Raw genomic sequence first — 20,396 nt, forward strand, 5'->3', positions numbered from 1 at the left:
TAATAATAACAATGAGTAAATCATTCACAAAAAGAAGAAGTAAATTTAGCAATGAAAGAAAAAGTGAGAAAGGAAAGAAAGATGGACGATTAAAAAACAAAAAGAAAACAAAACAAAATAAGAAATCATGAGGAAGGAAATAACTGAAATATGCTTTGTCATTTTCCTCTTTTACAGTTTGCATATTCTTGCTTATGGAGGTAACCAAACTGAATGATGAATGAGTGAAGACTCTGTGATCACATGTTTTAGTCAAATCCCACAACATCCAGGATAACAGGTAAACAACAGACAGGCCTCCCTTGTGTGTTTGGTTTTTCAGTGACTTCTTATAAGCTGCCTCCTTTCTGCATCTATAATCCAGTGGAGGGAAAAGGCTGCAGAGGCAAAATGAGTCTTACTGTTTGCTGCTTGATGACACTGGCTGTCGTCTGTGTCACACATAGCCTGGTGATAACTGATCAACTCCACAAGTCTAAAAGGTTTGCATTTTGTTTTTATTTTTTTATTTGTTTGTAATTAATTTTCCTAAAGCAATACATGTTTAAAATGATTGTACTAATTCCCAGATCTGATCAAAATGTACCTGGAAGCTGTGAGCCAGTATCCCAACAGCCTCAGTTCAGGGGGAACTCCAACAATTTCACAGTAGATCTTCGAATGCCAGGCGTTGTTCCCCCTCATGTAAGTAATTGCAGCATTCATTTACAGTTGCATCCTGTAGATGTTGGGTTTGAATTCACAATCTGATATACCTTATGTGGTACATGTTTTTCAGTCGGACTCATACTTCTGCACGGCCTTTCCTGTACCAACAAACGAAGAGGTCTACATTTGTCAGTATCTGTTTTTATTTCCATCTTCTTTCATATTTATTGTTTGAGGTATGGTATGGTATGCTTTTATTTGAACAGGGACAGTGCACAACATTACATTGACCTTCGAAAACAGGAAAGATGTTTGGTGCCAGGTTATAGCAAAAATACAAATTTCCACCTGTAGTCCCTGGACAGGCTGTTGTTTAGTAAAAATAAGTTTGGTGTAGATGGATGAGAAACCTGTAAATCTATGGTACACATATCAAATACAACACATCTCACACTCAAATACGACATTTCTAAAAACATTCAGCTCACACACACACACACTTCCATACCAAATTATTCACACACACAAACACTGAGTTTCAAATATGAAGATAATCTTTCTTTCATACACATTCACTAATGAGTGCAAATTTGCTTTGATAATAGTCATTCCTTTATCACCTGTGCAAACTTTTGAAAACTTGTGCATGCTATAATCTCATGTGACAAACTATTCCACTGACTCACAGCAACAACTGAGAAAGCCGATTTAGCAAAAGAAGTCCTACGTTTTGGAACGCTGCACTCTCCTCTAGAGGTCACCCTAGTGACTCGAGTTGTTTTTTCTGATGTTATGGTGATGTTAATATTTGCTGTATTGACTCTGTTCTCAGTGGACTTTACTCCTTATGCCAGTATGGACACAGTTCATCACATGGTAGTGTTTGGCTGCCAGACTCCTGTCTCTACAAGTGGCTACTGGTAAGCCTCAACACCTACAGTACCTCTCCATGTCCTTGAACTGTATGCAGTGAACAATAGCTTTAAGATGGCAATAGTAAGTCCTTTTTATAGTTAATCATTTAAGCAACGCTCATTAGTTTTTCCAAATGACTTGCTGTAACATATAAAACAACCCAAAATATATCAGCTTTTACTAAGACAACCAACCATACAATCTGAAGAAACAGTCTTTTGCAACCAGCTTTAGTAACATTCAGTTCAATGTGGTTGTTGACATTGCAACTATTGTAGTGTAAAAACTATAAACTTTTTTTTTTTTCTTAATTTGAATTTTCTTATCTGTGGAGCTCTGTGGTTTCTCTAGGGATTGTATTAGTACGGAAGCAGTCTGTGAAGATAAGTACTCTGTTATATATGCCTGGGCTCTGAACGCACCACCAACCAAACTGCCAAAAGGTCATACTAATCATTATTTATTTTTTAATCTAATCATTGCAATCTAATATATAAAAAATAAAAAACAAATGTTTACATACATCATTTGCTCTTTTTTTGTAGATGTTGGGTTTAAAGTTGGAGCGCATTCAAACGTTTCCTATCTTGTGCTACAAGTGCATTACGCTGATGTAACTGCTTTTGAAGGTAACTATACGCTTTTATCTCTCTTTTCATTTCTTTAGAAAGTAGGGTCAGACATTTTAATGAACACGTGTTTCATATGTCTAGAACAAAGAAATGTAATTTCTGCTTTGTCCCACAGACCATCATAAGGATTGCTCGGGAGTCTCAATGACTCTGACAACTAAACCGTAAGATTATTAGATTGTTGTTTTTCAATTTGGTAAAGATTTTGTTAAACTATGTAATATTTCTCTTTTTTACTAGGCAGCCATTTATTGCTGGTATATTTCTTCTGATCACAGTAGATGCAGTCATTCCCCCTGGAAACACTGGTAAGGGTTGACATATTTCTACAATGACATTTTCATTGGTCATTTGCATACTGTGGCTGTGCATTGAATGTTTCATTTAAAAACCTGCATCAAATACTGCTAATTACATGGTTTTAGTATGGTTAGGCACTGAAATTTTACAATTACAAAAGGCTTTACAATTACATGTCTTGCTGGAGCGCTTGTGTTAAATAAATGAAGCAGCTCTAATTATGCGTTTCCATAGCAACTAATGTATTAGTTTTAGCTATTATCATTATCGTGATATCGTGAAAATGCTTGAGACATGGAAGATTGTAGCTTAAACTTAAACTTAAAATTGGTTGATATGTTTAGCTTACACATTTGCCTTGACAAAAAACAATTAGTTCACTTTGCTTTGACAGTTACAATTGTGAATTCTGCCTGTAATTACACTTCATACCCCATGTACCCGTTTGCCTTCAGGACCCACACTCACGACCTTGGTAAGTTGTAGGTACAGATTTGCACACATAAACCCTCAGCAGTGCACATAACTGTTTGTGCTTTAGGTAAAGTGATGAGTGGCTACAGGGTCAGAGATGGGAAATGGACCTTGGTTGGGAGTCAGTCCCCTCAGCTTCCACAGGTATGATGTAGTCATATTATGTTTTTCCTTGTATTCTTTGTTAAACTATAACATACATACTGGACTCGACATTAATGGTTGCTCCCCTCTGCCTAGTTGCCCGAATGGGCAAGTAAAATACAGAAACATAAGTGTATCCCCCATTTATAATAACTAATTATTTGGTTTGGCAAACTGCGCGATTGATTGTCCGCCATAAAGCTATTTTTTGCTTATGTCCAGTGTTGTTCACTGCAATAATAATAAGTGTACTACAGCTAAAATATTTGAAATGCAATGTGTTATGTGGAAGTGAAAGTCTGTTTCTAAAACTGGGTGAGTGTCGGGGGTAGGAGGCTTGGAGAGGTTAAACTCAATACAGTAACCTGTACATACTCACATAAAGCTCACATTTCCTTTACTAGGTAGAAAATAAATAACAAGATACATTACACAGTTGACGACAGATATGGAAACCCTTAAAATCCATTTAAACAACACTACATCCCAAAAGCAAATACAGGCCTATGAGTGTATCAGTGCATTGTACTGTTCTTTGTAAAGAGCAAAACTGTGTGTAATGAAAGTGCATGTTGTCACAATGGCTTTTCTATAGGATGACAGCACCTAGACAATAGATGTTCATGTCACATTTTGTGTTATTTTCGTATTTATATGAAAAAAACACATGTTTGTGTAGACCTGTCCATATATTTGAACAAGTTAATTTGACCTTAATTTAAATGAAGCATTCTTTTGTTTTAACAGACAAGTAGATCTGGGTGTCTGGGCAAGTAAAAAATGGTGTCCACTATTTTACATTATTTATTAACCCTTAATGTTGCTGTTTACAGGCTTTTTATCCAGTTAATAAGGATGTGGAATTCAAATATGGTGACACACTTGCAGTCAGATGTGTTTTTACTGGTGAAGGGAGAACCTCTAACACCTATTTTGGGTAAATGCTTTCTTTTAATGTTTTCTTTGTATTTTAAGTGTTATGGTTATGATTGCTAATGCTCTTGTGTCTGTTCCTGGTGCAGTTACAATGCTGATGATGAGATGTGCAATTTTTACATAATGTACTACATGGACAGGAAACACGCAGTCCCCTTCATCCACTGCTGGATAACAGACTCAACAGAGTTGTTCCAGGAAATCCCAGCTGAGACCAATGTCCCCATTAATGTACCACCAAACCTAATGCATTCTATGACACACAAGGGAGATTCGGGTAGGTACTTCTCATATTATTGGGTTTTCAAATGACATCAAAACCTTTTTATAGGCCAATAATAATTAATGGAGATGGAGCCCAGGTGAAACTCCTAATCACTAATATCATAGAATCGGCACTAATTGAAAGGATCAGGTTTTGTTTGGATATTTACAATCTTGTCAATCAGGGATTGACAATCTAGATTCTGAAAATCAACCATTCTTAATGTTGCTATACAAATAAAAAATTGACGTCACTATTTTCCTTTCAAAGATAACCAAGATATAGCACCCAAAGATGCTGCTCAGAGTCAGGACCAAGGTAAGCTGGTTATCATTTGAATACCGGTACATTTTTTTTAATAGTGTTAATGGAAACTGTATATAGTTCACAGGTTGCATTTAATCCAGCATTAAGTCTCTTTACAATTTTAAATTGTAATTACAAAGGCGATTGATAAGACATATTAATTAGATTTGTTCTGTTGTACTCAGTAGTTATAAAGGTTTTTAAACACATTGCATTTGTGTAGTTTAAGCATCCTGTTTATTAAATAGGCAAAATCAGATACACAGACTCAGTGAAAATACATAACAAAGACTGGAACAGAGCCACCATCATGTCAGTTCATACATGGAACAAGAAATTTATAGAGACAGGGACAGTGTTGGGTAGAAAGAGAAGTGGGCAACTAAGAACATCTGAGAAAAACATCGATTGTGTAAAACAGAGGTGTATTAAGCGAGATAAAACCTTTGGAAACCACTGAGTACAATAGAACAAGTCTGATTAAGATATCTTATCAGTTGCCTTTGTAATACATTTTTTAAATTGCACAGAGACTTTTGGACACCCTGTAAATGTATTTTTGAAAAAAAGGGGCTGACAATGTACAGTGCTTTCCGTCATATAAGTCTTAAAAGAGCATTGTGCAAGGTAGAGTTTTTGTACTAGTTTGCCACATCTGGCTTGAAGTGTAACTGCAACTGCAGCGCTGTGCGCGTCCACTGTGCTCAGACTGGTACAAACATGACCCAAACTACTTTCAGACACATCTTCGGCCTTCCTCTCCTGAAAGGACTTGATCAGCGTCGATTCTATTTTGCTTGTATTATGCTGGTAAACTCATAAGTTGCTAATAATGATTAGCTTTCCTTGCAAACAATTGTTACTATGTCATCATGGCTCACGTAAATGCAGTTTGTGAACAAGTCACACATTACTTCATAATCATAACTACATTGGTGGTAACGCTGCAAAGACACAGCAAGTGACCAATTCACAACAAGCTGTTATTCATGTACTGCAACTGCATAATGTGCAGTGCATCTATCAAACAAAAACACTATATGTAGCTGCACAGATTCAATTTATTTTATTTATGTATATTTATTTATACAGGGGAACCCAATGAGAGCACTTGGGCTCTCTTTTTCATGGGCACCCCATTTAAAATACAATACAAACAGAAAAACAAACGAAACAAACAAGCCCATATAAAACATTTAAAACCAGGTGCAGGTGTGTGTACAGTATAAAAGTTGTTTATCAGATTACTAAATTGTGACTGTGTCACGAACGTATCCAGTTTTGCTTTTTGTTTGAGTGTAATGGATTTTTGTGAAGCAAAACAGTTAAAAGCCCTCTTTCCCGTCTCAGTTCTGGTGCAGCTAGTCCTTAGACTTATATAGTCATGTGATCTGGTATTAAATGTTCCAGTATCAATGATTAACATGCATGTTAATTTATAGATACATTTCATACAGTGCTGTTCTCTTCTAACAGATAGTGATGACCAACCCACTTTTTCATAGAGAATACAGTGATGGGTTTTAAATCCATCCCCGGTATTAAAATGAAGGGCAGAGTGAAAGAGTGGATCCAACAGTTTCAAAGTAGAGGCTGAAGTCTGCATGTACACCGCATCCCCATAATCCAGTATGGAGAGGAACGTTGCTTGCACTATTTCTTTTCTGTTATTTATTGGAATGCAATATTTGATTCTCTAATAAAATAATAATGTCAATTTTAAACGATTACATGATTCTGAGATTTTTTTTTTTAAGGATAACTTTTCATCAAGCCAAAATCCAAGATATTTTATAAGTGTCGACTCTTTCAAAGGATGTACCATTTAGCATATAAAGATTTGTAGCTTGCACGTTACTTAAATGTTTTGGGCCTTGGGGCACTCCTTCACATAAAGTTAGAATATCTGATTTAAATCCATGGCTAACACTGCCTGGGTTCAGTTTGAAAGATAATTTTGGAACCAATTACATGTAGCATTGTCAAATCCAATATGCTCCAAGAGAACTCCACGATCCATCGAATTAAAAGATTTTGTTAAATCAGAGCTACACTATCTTGTTTATCATCAAGGGCTGAGAAAATATCATTTAAAACTTGAGTTTGCAGTGACAGTACTATGCCCTTTTCTGTTACCTGATGGATAAGACTTCAATATGGAGCATTTATTTAAATAAGTGTAACTTGATTTGTAACTAACTTTTATAAAACTTTTGCAAGACAAGGTCATTTAGATATTGTCCTGAAATTATTTACATTTTTAGTTGTCCCACACTTATGTAAAGGTAAAACATGTGCCATTTTCCATAACTGTCACTTGAATTGATGAATTAAAAATATGTAATAGAGGCTGAATATGGGGCAGCTAGTAATAGAAGTTTTGGATCAAGGTCATCAGCTGGATGACTGGAGGGGAGAGCATTTAAGACCTCCATTGTAGCTGACGGTAATATGTCAGTATATTTGTTTTCAGAATGTAATTCAAATGTTCTGTATTTGAGTCAAAGCATTGATGTCCTCATTTTATAAATTTTTATATATCGTATTTGTAAAAATAATTTAATGTTGTGAGTCACGTGACCACATGGTTGCCCCGGAAGTTAAACAGAGAGAGAAATAATATATCCGCGGAAAGTGTAAACGAACGAGCAAAAGAAATGCAGGAAAGTGCAAAGATGTCATGATGACGAACACGGTAAACATTGTGTTTTTGTATTTATTTAAATGTATTGTATGTATTAGAGTTAAGCAAATTTTATTTTATCTGTCCTTTAGTTTTCACGGTGTTCACGGTGTGAAGGTGAAAAGTGTGAACGAGATTAAAACATTGGTACATGAACATCAGTAAGGAGCGTGAAGTCCTTTTATTAGAGAAGAAAACCAGGGTAGCTACATCCATGTAAGTGAAAGGTTTTAACGAAAAAAATGTGATTATCTGCCTGAGGTTCAGACTCAACATAATCAAGATCAGAAGGACCACATTATTATCCAAAACATCACATGCAGAAATAAATTGCTTATTGAAAGCATCATATATTTCCTCTTTAGAATTTACAATAGCTGAATCAAATAAAATATTGGTTGGTAATGTATGAATACTGGTTCTGAGAGGGATCTGACTGTCCTCCAGAACTTTGCCAGGTTTCCATGGTTCACTATCAATGCAGACACCAAGTACGATATTTTACCTTTCTAACTGCTGATAAACATTTATTTCTCTTCTGGCGAAAAAATTTCCAAATCCAAATCCAACTTTTTGTGTGCGCAGTTTTCTCTAATGATGAAACTTTCAATTTCTGAGTTGAGCCAAGGATTGCTCCAGTTTTTTTCTTATAGGCGCATATTGATCTACAGTTTCATTAAATGTATTTAAAAAAAGGTTTCAGGCAATATCAGGGTCAAGGAATGCTGACCTTACCCTTATAATCACTGTAATACAGGTCAGAGATGAAGGCCTGCTCATTGCAATGTTTATATGATCCTTACGTACGTACGGATGCGTCTTTTTCACTTTTGTATTTTGAATACAACCAATTTGACAATGGTCACTAAAATCAAGTGGAAAAACACTATTTGCCTGATAATTATGGGGTTTGTCAATATTACAATAATGAGTGTGCCTTCATTTAAATTTGTAGGGTCAGGTCTAGTCGGAAAAGGAATCAATTGTGTTAGGCCATTGCATAGGTCAGAGTTTCAGAATCTTTCTCCATGCTATTAATATTTATATCACCCATTATTAGGGCCTCATAATTTTCCAGTTTAGAAAGCATCTTGAACAGATCATTAAGGGCATTTATAGGCTGAAGGGCATGATAAATACCAGGAAGAGCCTATTTTTTATTAGGATCATTTGCATAACAAACAGACACAGACAGATATTCAAAACATTTGGGCTGTGAACAGGAAAATAGAAAGTCCACAGACAGGTGATCTTTGACATAAATGGCAACGCCACCTCCTTTAGATTTGTCTCAACCTGGGGGGATCAAACATATTAAAGAGGACACAGGAGTGAAACAGGTTACGAAAAGTTAAATAGTTTATTTTAAGTTAATTTTAATTCAATAAAATGCCCCAAACACAAAGTAACAACAAAAAGGTGGCCCTGATGAGCCGGCCAACCAGAACAAAAGAATGAGGCACCAGGTCAACTCCGTACAGGGCCGTAGAAGCCTGTGTCGACATCACTAACTTAAAACAGAAAACGTCTCCAAACTAACAATATATCTGGGTCTGTTTTTTCTGCCCAGACTTTAATGTAATCTAATTTAGTTAAGATACTACTTACATACATATGTATAATTCCCAGTACCTTCCTTGTCTTGAAGTTTTGGATATCACCTACCTAGCTCCTTAGGGATAATAACTTTGAGTTTGACTGGGATCAATTTGACGCCTGGGAATTAGATTTGCTAGTAATATTATTGTCAACCAAGTTACATGACCATGACCAATAATTTCTTTCTTTCTTAGCTTTTTATCCTATACATAAGGAGTCATTCAGTCGGCCTATGAGGTGCAGACTCCAGTGTTAGTTTGATATTGTCACTCTTGTCACAGTTTTTTCCCAGTTCTATTTAAATGAAAGCCATCATGGACATACAGAATCTTCTTCTTTTGTGGATAAGAATCCACAAAAATTATCCACAAAAGGAATTCCAAGAGCACTGCAATAACCCTTCAGCCAAACGTGAAGTTGGCATATTCAACTAAATTTCATATCACCCAAACTGGAAGATGGAATTGGACCAGACATTATGCATTGTTTTCCGGACTTTAGGACTGTGTCTATAAGCAATTTGAAGTAATTTTCCAACACACTCGGACCATTGTAGTTTAATGTGATTGGAGCCAATGTGCCTGGCTAACATCTAGATTAACATGAAATATAAGCCTTCTCATCAGACGAAAAAACAACAGTGGGTCACTTCTTATCACACTGTTGGGAAGTATAACTGCATTAGTAATGGTTATAGCTACTGTCAGTGTAACGAGACTCGTTATTTTATTGTCTTAGCAGCGATCACAGACATACTCAACTCTCTTGTCTTATTCAGAGGAGCTGCAAAGTTTTTTCTTTGTTTCAGGAGGTAAACAAGACTGAGATGAGGGATTAGAGACAGTAAATCTAATCAGCTAAAACAGACTGACAGAGAGACTGAGTCCACAAATTCCATCAGCTTGAGGATATGCCAAAACAGTTTGAACAGTTTAGAAATACTGAACTGTATCTTTTCACATATGCCTGACATGGCCATTGAGTTATTGTGTGTCCTGTTTTACTTTTGGATTTTGGATTTGCTTCATTGTTATCTTGTTAAATTGAAATGTATAACAGGCAACTATAACCTAACTATAATCACTTTTTTGAAGGATCTTGCCAAACATTGCTTCTTATACCCTGCGTAAATCTGAGCTCTCTCCATTTCCCAAATGCTGCTCAGATATTTACTCTTGTCAGACTCTGGCACCAGTCAGACTCTACTCTAAAGTATGGTTTTATCTAGTGTGACCAGTTTTCTCAGACAGCACGAGTTTTTCAAACCTGAAATGCTCTCATATAATTGGCTGTGGGAGCTTACAGAGGCAGCCACGGGATAAACAGAAAAAACTAATTCTGTGCATCAGGCAAGCAAGTATAGGAGTGAAATATTGTCATTTTGATTTTAGCTGTTCCACGATGCGAATATCGAGGCTTGCTTCATTTTGGGGAGAAGCTGAAAATGATGACGTCCAAAGCTTTGCTGCCCGGCTGTACCACGTGACTGATTGAGCAAGTGGTTTGGATTTTGCCGTAAGTAACAACCTGTGGTGTCGCCTGGATGACGGTGTCAGGCAGACACAAACACAAAATGTGATAGCAGACGCAAATATTGAGGTCCAACGCTACATGATGGAGCCAAATACTCCAAGGTTGGAGCACCCCCTTCAATACTGGGAAAGTCAGAAATATGTATATCCAGAGCCCATGTATATGTGTATTTATATAAGTTAGCGGTGTGTGTGCTGTGTATGCCTGCCTAATCTGTGCCCTGTGTTTAAATCAAAAACTGGTGAGAAACTCTTGTTTTTGAATAAAAATGAATAAAATTTCCCCTGTCCTGTACATCATTGTCCAAGTTACACAAGCATAATCTGTGCCCTTTTCTTAGTTCCACAAGCACTTTCACTGTCCTCTGCCTGATTATGCCCTTGCCATTTTAAGAAAAACAGCTTAACCTGCCATATATTACAATTTTGGGAAAAATGTACACACACAGAATACATACAAAATGTATTATACACATATGTGATAATATATGTTGATAAATTATTTGGTCATACATTTTTTGTAATTCATAGTCATTCCTAACAGACATAACAGACACAAAAAAAAAACAAAAAACATCACACATGTGGTTCAGATAGAGCTGCCTGTGATTATACACTTGTCCAGTAGGTGGTTTCGTGCGCACATGAAGCTTCGCGAAATGAACCCTTTTTCGAAACAATTGGCTCAAGTGGTTCAATGCCCAAATGACGTCTTTAATGTCGAAATGCTACGACTTTATTCTCGTAGCACCCGCATAATTTATTTTATTTAACTGACCCTTATACTCCGTCGTAGGCTTCATCTCACCATCACTACATATAAGTAAAGCAACAAGGCACACCACCACAGCCAAGACACTGTGGGAAATGGGCCTGGTACTGCTGCCACTGGTGGCACTGCATCTAAAACACATCACAAAAGAGGCAGTAGGCTACTGTTTAAAACGCAAACAGTAACAAATCATTGGACAGGAGTTTGTGTACTTGAGAGCACAGTAAGTATTACACACTCTATTATTGATTACTGGATGGGTTTTTAACCATCTATGTTTGTAACGTACCTGGAACTGCATTAAAGTACATATTTTGGCATTTTACCACCCATAGTTTGTAAAGGAAAGTAGCAATGACTTCTTTCTCTATGCTTCTTTTCGTAGCTTGTTTACAGACACACGGAAGTCGACACGACGGAACTTCCGGTCTAGATAACACAACAAGATCAAGAGTCATGACAAAATTCCACTTTAACTTCTCTTCATTCATTTTGTAAAATAAATTGGTCTTTATTTTAAATTCACTGAAATGAAGATGCGCAACAAACGTTAAGGATTTAAATGAGTCACACCTCCCGAGCAAATGAGTTATAACGTATACCTCCGAATACAGATTTTATACACTTTTATTGTGAAAGTCTCGGGCCGACAGTTTTTATCACAAACGACCGTCGCATCTCAGAGAGGTTCCGAAGGCAGCTGCTGCGAACAGGTATCGTTTACACTTTACACACTTTTTACAACGCCATTTTACAAGCTGTCGTAAATAGTGATTTATACACCTTTTGTAAATGTGTTATTTTCACGTGATGCGTGGTCTTATCAACCCGTCGACACGCCTACGCAAAAATAGCATCGTTAGCTCAATAAGCTAGTAATAATACGATACGTGAACGCTGCTTTTCGGTGCTTTACTTGGGTTTCCATCAGTATTTTGTACATTTTGGAAAGAATCCGAATAATAGGAAGCAGGAGGAGGGATTGACACAGCACGTTGTTTCATTTTCATCTCAGGGGTGATTTGTTTATTGAAAGGGATAGCTGGAGTGAGCGGAATTGTACCTTTAATGATGATGTGATGTTAATGTTAAACTGGTGTGTGTATTAAAAATCTTGTGCGACATGTACTGCTATTACGTATGTGAAATCTGAGCTAATTTATCATCAGATGGTGATCTCTAGCGTCGGTTTGCCTTGTGGAGAAGCCAAGCTGTAATTTGTGGGTTGGTCCTGTTTGTTTTTGAGGCTGATACGTGCAGTGGTGGTCCTCCGTGGCCGATCCCTGTTTCCATAGTTTCCTCCATCTTCTCAGGGGCTCGTGATGTCACCGCAGCAATGGCCCTCACCCCACCCCGCAAAGCTATCAGGGATGACTCACCCACACCAGCACGATATCCCCATGCAGTCTGTAGACATCACACCTAGCACACATAAAGAAATGGCGCGCCTCACAATGGCTTATTAAGATTAGACATGTGTAATATTGTGTTTATAAGGTTTAAAGGCTTAAGGTTGTAAACTCAAATTAAAAGGTGGACTGTTCATACCATTTACAGAACACGTCATATGGCACTGTGCACTGTCACTGAACATCCAAGTGCCACTTTCTAGACACTCAAGTGATCCTTAAATAAATCAGTTAAAGGTGCACTATGTAACTTTTTTGGTGAAAGGTTTGCCGCCTCCTGGTCTCGAAGTAAAAGTTACAAAATGGAGAGTATTAATTAGTGTAATAAACACATTTATATATCTTAATTTTCATTACATGTATTGTATGTTTTTAGTAGACTTCATATTTATCTTGTCTGTCAGCATTTGTTTAAAGATAATGTTTTTCTTTTTCGTTTTTATAGTATCAATTATTTTGAAAGCTTTTAAATGGCATTTTAAAGATATAAACAGTGAGTGAGAGGGGGTAACATAACAGTATGACTAGTAACTCCATCCTCAGACCCAAAGCAAACAAAGAGAACAAAGAAAACAAAAGAGCTAGCCAGTAGGTTCGTTGAGGCTGAATGATTATGCTAAGTAGGTCCCAGGCTCAGTTCACACTTAGTGTAACTCAGTAGACCTAGCCTACATACAGAAACTGTAAACAATAGCTGTTTACAATAGGTGTTTCAGTGTAGTTAGATAGATATTCAGATAGATAGATTAGATAGATTCAGCAATCTGACCAGAACTGAAGAAGCGGTTTGGATAAGCAGGAAAGCGTCTTCACTCTTACACGTTTTTGTCCAGTTGACAGATTTAACTTCTGCTCTTACTTTGGATTAGATCTGGTCTACTGAGGGATTTATGAAACCTTTTTTTATTTTCAAATCCATCAGTCCATGTGATTTATAGAGGGGTAATGAGACGTAGAGTAGTAATAACTGTAATAATAACAATGATTAAATCATTCTCAAAAAGAAGAAATAAATTTGCAACGAAAGGAAAAGCGAGAAAGGAAAGAAAGGTGGATTATTAAAAAACAAATAGAAAGAAGAAATCATAAGGAAGGAAATGACTGAAATATGCTTTGTCATTTTCCTCTTTTACAGTTTGCATATTCTTGCTTATGGAGGTAACCAAACTGAATGATGAATGAGTGAAGACTCTGCGATCAAGTGTTTTAGTCGAATCCCACAACATCCAGGATAACAGGTAAACAACAGACAGGCCTCCCTTGTGCGTTTGATTTCTCAATGACTTCTTTTAAGCTGCCTCCTTTCTGCATCTATAATCCAGTGGAGGGAAAAGGCTGCAGAGGCAAAATGAGTCTTACTGTTTGCTGCTTGATGACACTGGCTGTCGTCTGTGTCACACATAGCCTGGTGATAACAGATCAACTCCACAAGTTTAAACGGTTTGGATTTTGTTTTTATTTTTTTATTTGTTTGTAATTAATTTTCCTAAAGCAATACATGTTTAAAATGATTGTACTAATTCCCAGATCTGATCAAAATGTACCTGGAAGCTGTGAGCCAGTATCCCAACAGCCTCAGTTCAGGGGGAACCTGAACAATTTCACAGTAGATCTTCGAATGCCAGGCGTTGTTCCCCCTCATGTAAGTAATTGCAGCATTCATTTACAGTTGCATCCTGTAGCTGTTGGGTTTGAATTCACAATCTGATATACCTTATGTGGTACATGTTTTTCAGTCGGACTCATACTTGTGCATGTCCTCTCCTGTACCAACAAATCAAGAGGTCTACATTGGTCAGTATCTGTTTTTACTTCCATTTTCTTTCATATTTATTGTTTGAGGAGATGTTAATATTTGCTGTATTGACTCTGTTCTCAGTGGATTTTACTCCTTATGCCAGTATGGACACAGTTCATCACATGCTACTGTTTGGCTGCCAGACTCCTGTCTCTACAAGTGGCTACTGGTAAGCCTCAACACCTACAGTACCTCTCCATGTCCTTGAACTGTATGCAGTGAAAAATAGCTTTAAACTGGCAATAGTAAGTCCTTTTTTGAGTTAATCATTTAAGCATCTCTCATTAGTTTTTCCAACTTTTTATGACTTGCTGTAACATATAAAACAACCCAAAATATATCAGCTTTTACTAAGACAACCAACCATACAATCTGAGGAAATAGTCTTTTGCAACCAGCTTTAGTAACATTCAGTTCAATGTGGTTGTTGACATTGCAACTATTGCAAGCTTTGTGGTTTCTCTAGGGATTGTGGCAGTTCACAAGGAACCTGTGAAGATGAGTCCTCCATTATGTATGCCTGGGCTCGGAACGCACCACCAACCAAACTGCCAAAAGGTCACAATAATCATTATTGATATTTTAATCTAATCATTGCAATCTCTTATCTATATATGTGTGTGTGTGTGTGTGTGTGTGTGTGTGTGTGTGTGTGTGTATATATATATATATATAATATATATATATATATATATATATAATTTTATATATACAATAACATCATTTGCTCTCTTTTTTCTAGATGTTGGGTTTAAAGTTGGAGGGCATTCAAAAATCTCCTACTTTGTTCTACAAGTGCATTATGGTGATGTAACTGCTTTTAAAGGTAACTATACGTTTTTATCTCTCTTTTCATTTATTTAGAAAGTAGGGTCAGACATTTTAAGGAACATGTGTCTCATATGTCTAGAACACACAAATGAAATTTCTGCTTTGTCCCACAGACCATCATAAGGATTGCTCGGGAGTATCAATGAGTCTGACAACTAAACCGTAAGATTATTAGATTGTTGTTTTTCAATTTGGTAAAGAATTTGTTAAACTATGTAACATTTCTTTTTACTAGGCAGCCATTTATTGCTGGTATATATCTTCTGATGACAGTAGATACAGTCATTCCCCCTGGAAACATTGGTAATGGTCGACATATTTCTATAATAACATTTTTAATGGTCATTTGCATACTGTGACTGTGCATTGAATGTTTCATTTAAAAACCTGCATCAAATACTGCTAATTACATGGTTTTAGTAAGGTTAGGCACTGAAATTTTACAATTACAAAAGGCTTTACAATTACATGTCTTGCTGGAGCACTTGTGTTAAATAAATGAAGCAGCTCTAATTATGCGTTTCCATAGCAACTAATGTATTAGTTTTAGGTAATGTGTTCGCAAGTTCGTGAAAATGCTTGAGACACGGATGACTGTAGCTTTAACTTTAAATTTGTTTATATGTTTAGCTACCACATTTGCCTTGACAAAAAATGATTAGTTCACTTTGCTTTGCCAGTTACAAATATGGATTCTGCCTGTGATTACACTTCATACCCCATGTACCCGTTTGCCTTCAGGACCCACACCCACAGCCTTGGTAAGTTGTAGGTACAGATTTGCACGCATAAACCCTCAGCAGTGCACATAACTGTTTGTGCTTTAGGTAAAGTGGTGAGTGGCTACAGGGTCAGAGATGGGAAGTGGACCTTGATTGGGAGACAGTCCCCTCAGCTTCCACAGGTATGATGTAGTCATATTATGTTTTTCCTTGTATTCTTTGTTAAACTATAACATACATACTGGGCTCGACATTAATGGTTGTCCGCTGGTCTGGGGCAATTGAAAGTTTTGTCCGGGCAAGTGCTCCCCTCTGCCTAGTTTCCCGAATGGGCAAGTAAAATACAGAAACATAAGTGTATCCCCCATTTATAATAACTAATTATTTGGTTTGGCAAACTGAGCGATTGATTGTCCGCCATAAAGCTATTTTTTGCTTATGTTCAGTGTTGTTCACTGCAATAATAATGAATGTACTACAACTATCTGTGTAGACCCTTAGTCATCCAGGTCTGATCCATAGCAAAAGACAAAGTTCAAATCTGTCAACTGGACAAATCGTTGTAGAAGTGAAGACGTTTCGCTGCCCATCCAAGCCGCTTCTTCAGTTGTGGTCAGATTGCTGGTGGCCACTGTCTTATATCTGTCTGAGGGGACTGGCTAACCACACTGAAACTGTATACAGCTATTGTTTCCAGTTTCAGCTGAGACTACCGTATTAATGACCCTGCTTTTGTTCTCATTGTTCTGGGTCTGAGGATGGAGTTGTAGATGGGACAAAGATTATGTCTCAGGTCCCCATTTCTGTTTAAGGAAATATTCTGTTTCCCAACGAAAATAGCTTCTTTAACTCCCCTCTTAAACCATGTCTTTTCTCTGGCTAAAATCTGAACTCACTATCTTCAAAGCAGTGGTTAGTGGCTTTGAGATGGAGATGCACGGCAGACTGGGGTCCAGAGGAGCTCTCACGCCGGTTTTGGTACATCCTGTTATGGAGTAGCTGGTTTGTTTCTCCAATATAACACTCACTGCACTCTTGACTACACTGAATGGAGTAGACTGCATTACTTTGTTTATGGCTCAGGATTTTGTCCTTTGGGTGAACCAGTTTTTGTATTAGTGTTTGTGTGTTTGAAAAAGACATCTCATTCTCTGAAAATTTTCTGAAGTTTTTCAGACACACCCGCAGTATAAGGGATGGTAACACCTTTCCTTCTGGGTTCAGATTCCCTGTTGTCCTATTTTTTTTTTAGCTCCCTTAGATCTACTGAAGGCCCATTTTGGATATCTACAAGCAGAGAGGGCTTTCTCCACATGTTGCTCCTCCTTCACTTTTCTCTCTGTGTTTGTAGGCACCACTTGAGCTCTATGTTGTAGAGTATGGATCACTCCGTGTTTGTGCTGCAGTGAATGGTGTGAATCAAACTGCAGGTATTGGTCAGTGTGTGTGGGCTTCCTGAAAACGTCTACCTGGAGTCGCCGGTCCTCTCCTATTGTTACTGCGCAATCTAAGAATGCCAGTTTGTTCTCCTTGGGTTCTTCCTGTATGAACTTGATGTTTGGATCCACAGCATTAATATGTGCAGTAAAAGGCTCCAGATCCTGAATTTTGATTTTAGTCCAGTTGTCATCCATATATTGATATCAATGAGTGGTTGGAGTGCCTGGAAATGAGGCCAAAGCCTCCTATTCAAATTGTTCCATGTATGTGTTGTAACACTAGGCACAAGGGACCAAAAATACATAACTCAGGGAAGTTTCAACAGTGTTTATTTACAAGGTGAGGGTTGATAAATGACGGTAGATCAGATGGTGTGTCGGGAGTGGGGAGTAGCCGTGGTCCGGGGGAAAACGTGAGGAGTCTGAGACAAGGAGTACGGTACCGGCACAGGGAAGCAGGGTCAAAGGCGGGAGTGCTGAGCTGGTCCAAGGAGCGGGATCTGGTTAAGAGCAAAGGTAATCCAGTAAGCACGTAAAGAGCAGAGAAAAAACATGAACAAAGCCGAGTAAGGTATATTCACGTGAACACGTGGACGATCTGGCGCCGAGTGTCGGGTCCTGACTCCTCTTATCCACTGCAGGTGCAGCTGATGATGATTGCTTCCAGGTGTGCATGGGAGGAGCCAAGATCTCCGCCCAGCTCCAGACTCAGACACGTGAAGGAGGGGGAAAGGACAACAAGCGAGGCAGGACAGACTGGGATCATGACAATAAGTTAGCCATAATAGGAGAGACCGATGAGCCCATGGCACAGCCGTGGATTTGCCTGTAGAAGTTTTCTCTAAACTAGAAATATGTGGTATTAAAATAAATTTCCAGCAGTTTGCAGATTTGGTCCCATGTCAGTTTTGTTCTCTCTTTTAACTTTAATATCCTGCGGTAGCCTCCTCTTTGCTGCCTCCACCGCTACCGATGTAGGGATTCAAGTGAAAAGAGAGGTCATATCAAATTAAACCATGGTCTCATCCGGATCAACTTGGAGATCTTTGATTTTGCTCACAATTTCTACTGTGTTCTCAATATGGTGCTCCATGTTGCCCACCAGAGGAGCCAGGATGGTCTTCAGCTGTTTGGCCACATTGTATGTGATAGAATCAACACTACATACAATGTGTCTGAAGGGTACTCCTTCTTTGTGGATCTTTGGGAGGCCATAGATACAAGGAACGGAATCACCAGGATAGTCTGTAAGCGAGTCTGTAATACAGCTGTCTATCAGTGACTTCCTCCTTCTCCAGCTTCTGCAAGCAGTCTATGATTTTCTTCTTGTACCCACTGGTAGGGTCTCATTTCAGTAATTCATAGGTGGCGGTGTCACTGAGGAGGCTGTTCACTTTAGCCTCGTAATCAGCTGAGTTCAGGATCATGGGTACATCTCCCTTTGTCAGCTGGCAAAATGTTGATGCTGTGGTCCTTTTCTAGAGCAGTGAGAGTCTTCCTTTCCTCTGATGTTATGTTGGAGGGAGGAGGTTTGGCGCTGCTCAGTGTGGCTGTTACTTTCCTTCTCAGGTCACCAGCTTCCGCCTGTGTAAGCTTATTGTTTCTAATGGCTGTTTCTGCTGCTGTCATGTAGTCCACTGTGGGGATCTGGTTAGAAGTTACAGAGAAGTTCAGTCCTTTGGAAAGTACCTCTCTTTCTGACTGAGTAAGCTCACGGTCTGACAAGTTCAGGGCTGAATAGGGTAGTCTCAGCTGAAACTGGAAACAATATCTGTATACAGTTTCAGTGTATCCGTCCCCTCAGATAGATATAAGGCAGTGGCCACCAGCAATCTGACCAGAACTGAAGAAGCGGCTAGGATGAGCAGCGAAACGTCTTCACTTCTACAGCGATTTGTCCAATTGACAGATTTGAACTTCGTCTTTTGCTATGTACTACAACTAAAATATTTGCGATGTGTTATGTGCAAGTGAAAGTCTGTTTCTAAAACTGGGTGAGTGTCGGGGGAAGGAGGCTTAGAGAGGTTAAACTCAATACAGTAACCTGTATATACTCACATAAAGCTCACATTTCCTTTAACAGATAGAAAGTAAATAAGAAGATTCGTTACACAGATGACGACAGATATGGAATCCCTTAAAATCCATTTAAACAACACTACATCCTAAAAGCAAATACAGGCCTATGAGTGTATCAATGCATTGTAAGTGTTCTTTGTAAAGGGCAAAACTGTGTGCAATGAAAGTGCATGTTGTCACAATGGCTTTTCTATAGGATGACAGCACATAGACCAGGGGGTCAAACAAATTTTGGTCTGAGGGCCACATACAACCTAATTTGATCTCAAGGGGGCCGGACCAGAAAACTCACAGCATAAATACTTGCAATAAGTAGAAACATTTGTGCAGCGAAACATGTAAAATTGAAGAGAACTGTTCCTTTATAAAATATTAAGAACAACCTGAAACTGTCTCATTTTTGTGCTCAATACTGTAATTTTGAAACAAAAAAAAACATTTAGATTTTATTAGAGCATGTGCAGATTAATACAGAAATGATTTGAACTCAATATTGTGCACATAAAAACAAAAAAAAAAGATCCAGACCTATAATCATCAGCATTTTACCTTTTTATTTTACAGGATTTAGTCATGCTTTGTTTTTGATCCAGAAACTTTGCATCTTTTAGCCTGCACAATTGCATCAATATCAGGCAGCATATCCTAAGTAGCTGCCAATTTCAAAATGTCATTTAAGTGCTTGTGTGTTAGCTTTGAGCACAGCTTTGTTTGATTAAAGTTCATTATTATGGTTTCGAAGATGATGCTACTTTGCTAGCAATCAGAAAAGAAAAAAAATTTAAAATTCAATTTTTTGCTGAGTGTATTTTTATTACAAACCAGCTGAGGGCCGAATCCGGCCCCCGGGCCACATGTTTGACACACCTGACCTAGACTATAGATGTTCCTGTCACATTTTGTGTCATGTTC

General features: G+C 37.9%; 1 protein-coding gene across 5 annotated transcripts in view; it reads left to right on the forward strand.

Annotated features, from left to right (window-relative positions):
* Positions 1–364: 364 nt before the first annotated feature.
* The window catches only part of LOC117391316 (peptidyl-glycine alpha-amidating monooxygenase-like), a 34,045-nt gene continuing 14,013 nt past the window's right edge, over positions 365–20,396 (forward strand). For 2 of the 5 annotated variants that reach the window (XM_033989093.2, XM_055232015.1), the window contains exons 1-12: positions 11,850–11,919; positions 13,751–13,853; positions 13,938–14,055; positions 14,143–14,257; positions 14,352–14,409; positions 14,495–14,582; positions 14,880–14,971; positions 15,156–15,239; positions 15,358–15,406; positions 15,480–15,547; positions 15,925–16,005; positions 16,072–16,148. In XM_033989093.2, coding sequence (XP_033844984.1) covers positions 13,964–14,055; positions 14,143–14,257; positions 14,352–14,409; positions 14,495–14,582; positions 14,880–14,971; positions 15,156–15,239; positions 15,358–15,406; positions 15,480–15,547; positions 15,925–16,005; positions 16,072–16,148 — 804 coding nt within the window. In that variant the 5' untranslated portion in view covers positions 11,850–11,919; positions 13,751–13,853; positions 13,938–13,963. Of the gene's footprint in view, positions 483–569; positions 685–11,849; positions 11,920–13,750; positions 13,854–13,937; positions 14,056–14,142; positions 14,258–14,351; positions 14,410–14,494; positions 14,583–14,879; positions 14,972–15,155; positions 15,240–15,357; positions 15,407–15,479; positions 15,548–15,924; positions 16,006–16,071; positions 16,149–20,396 lie in introns of those variants that run through there. The other 3 variants (XM_055232014.1, XM_055232013.1, XM_055232012.1) reach the window with 3 other exon arrangements.

This window comes from Periophthalmus magnuspinnatus, chromosome 23, assembly GCF_009829125.3.
Source record: "Periophthalmus magnuspinnatus isolate fPerMag1 chromosome 23, fPerMag1.2.pri, whole genome shotgun sequence".
Classification (NCBI taxonomy): Eukaryota; Metazoa; Chordata; class Actinopteri; order Gobiiformes; family Gobiidae; genus Periophthalmus; species Periophthalmus magnuspinnatus.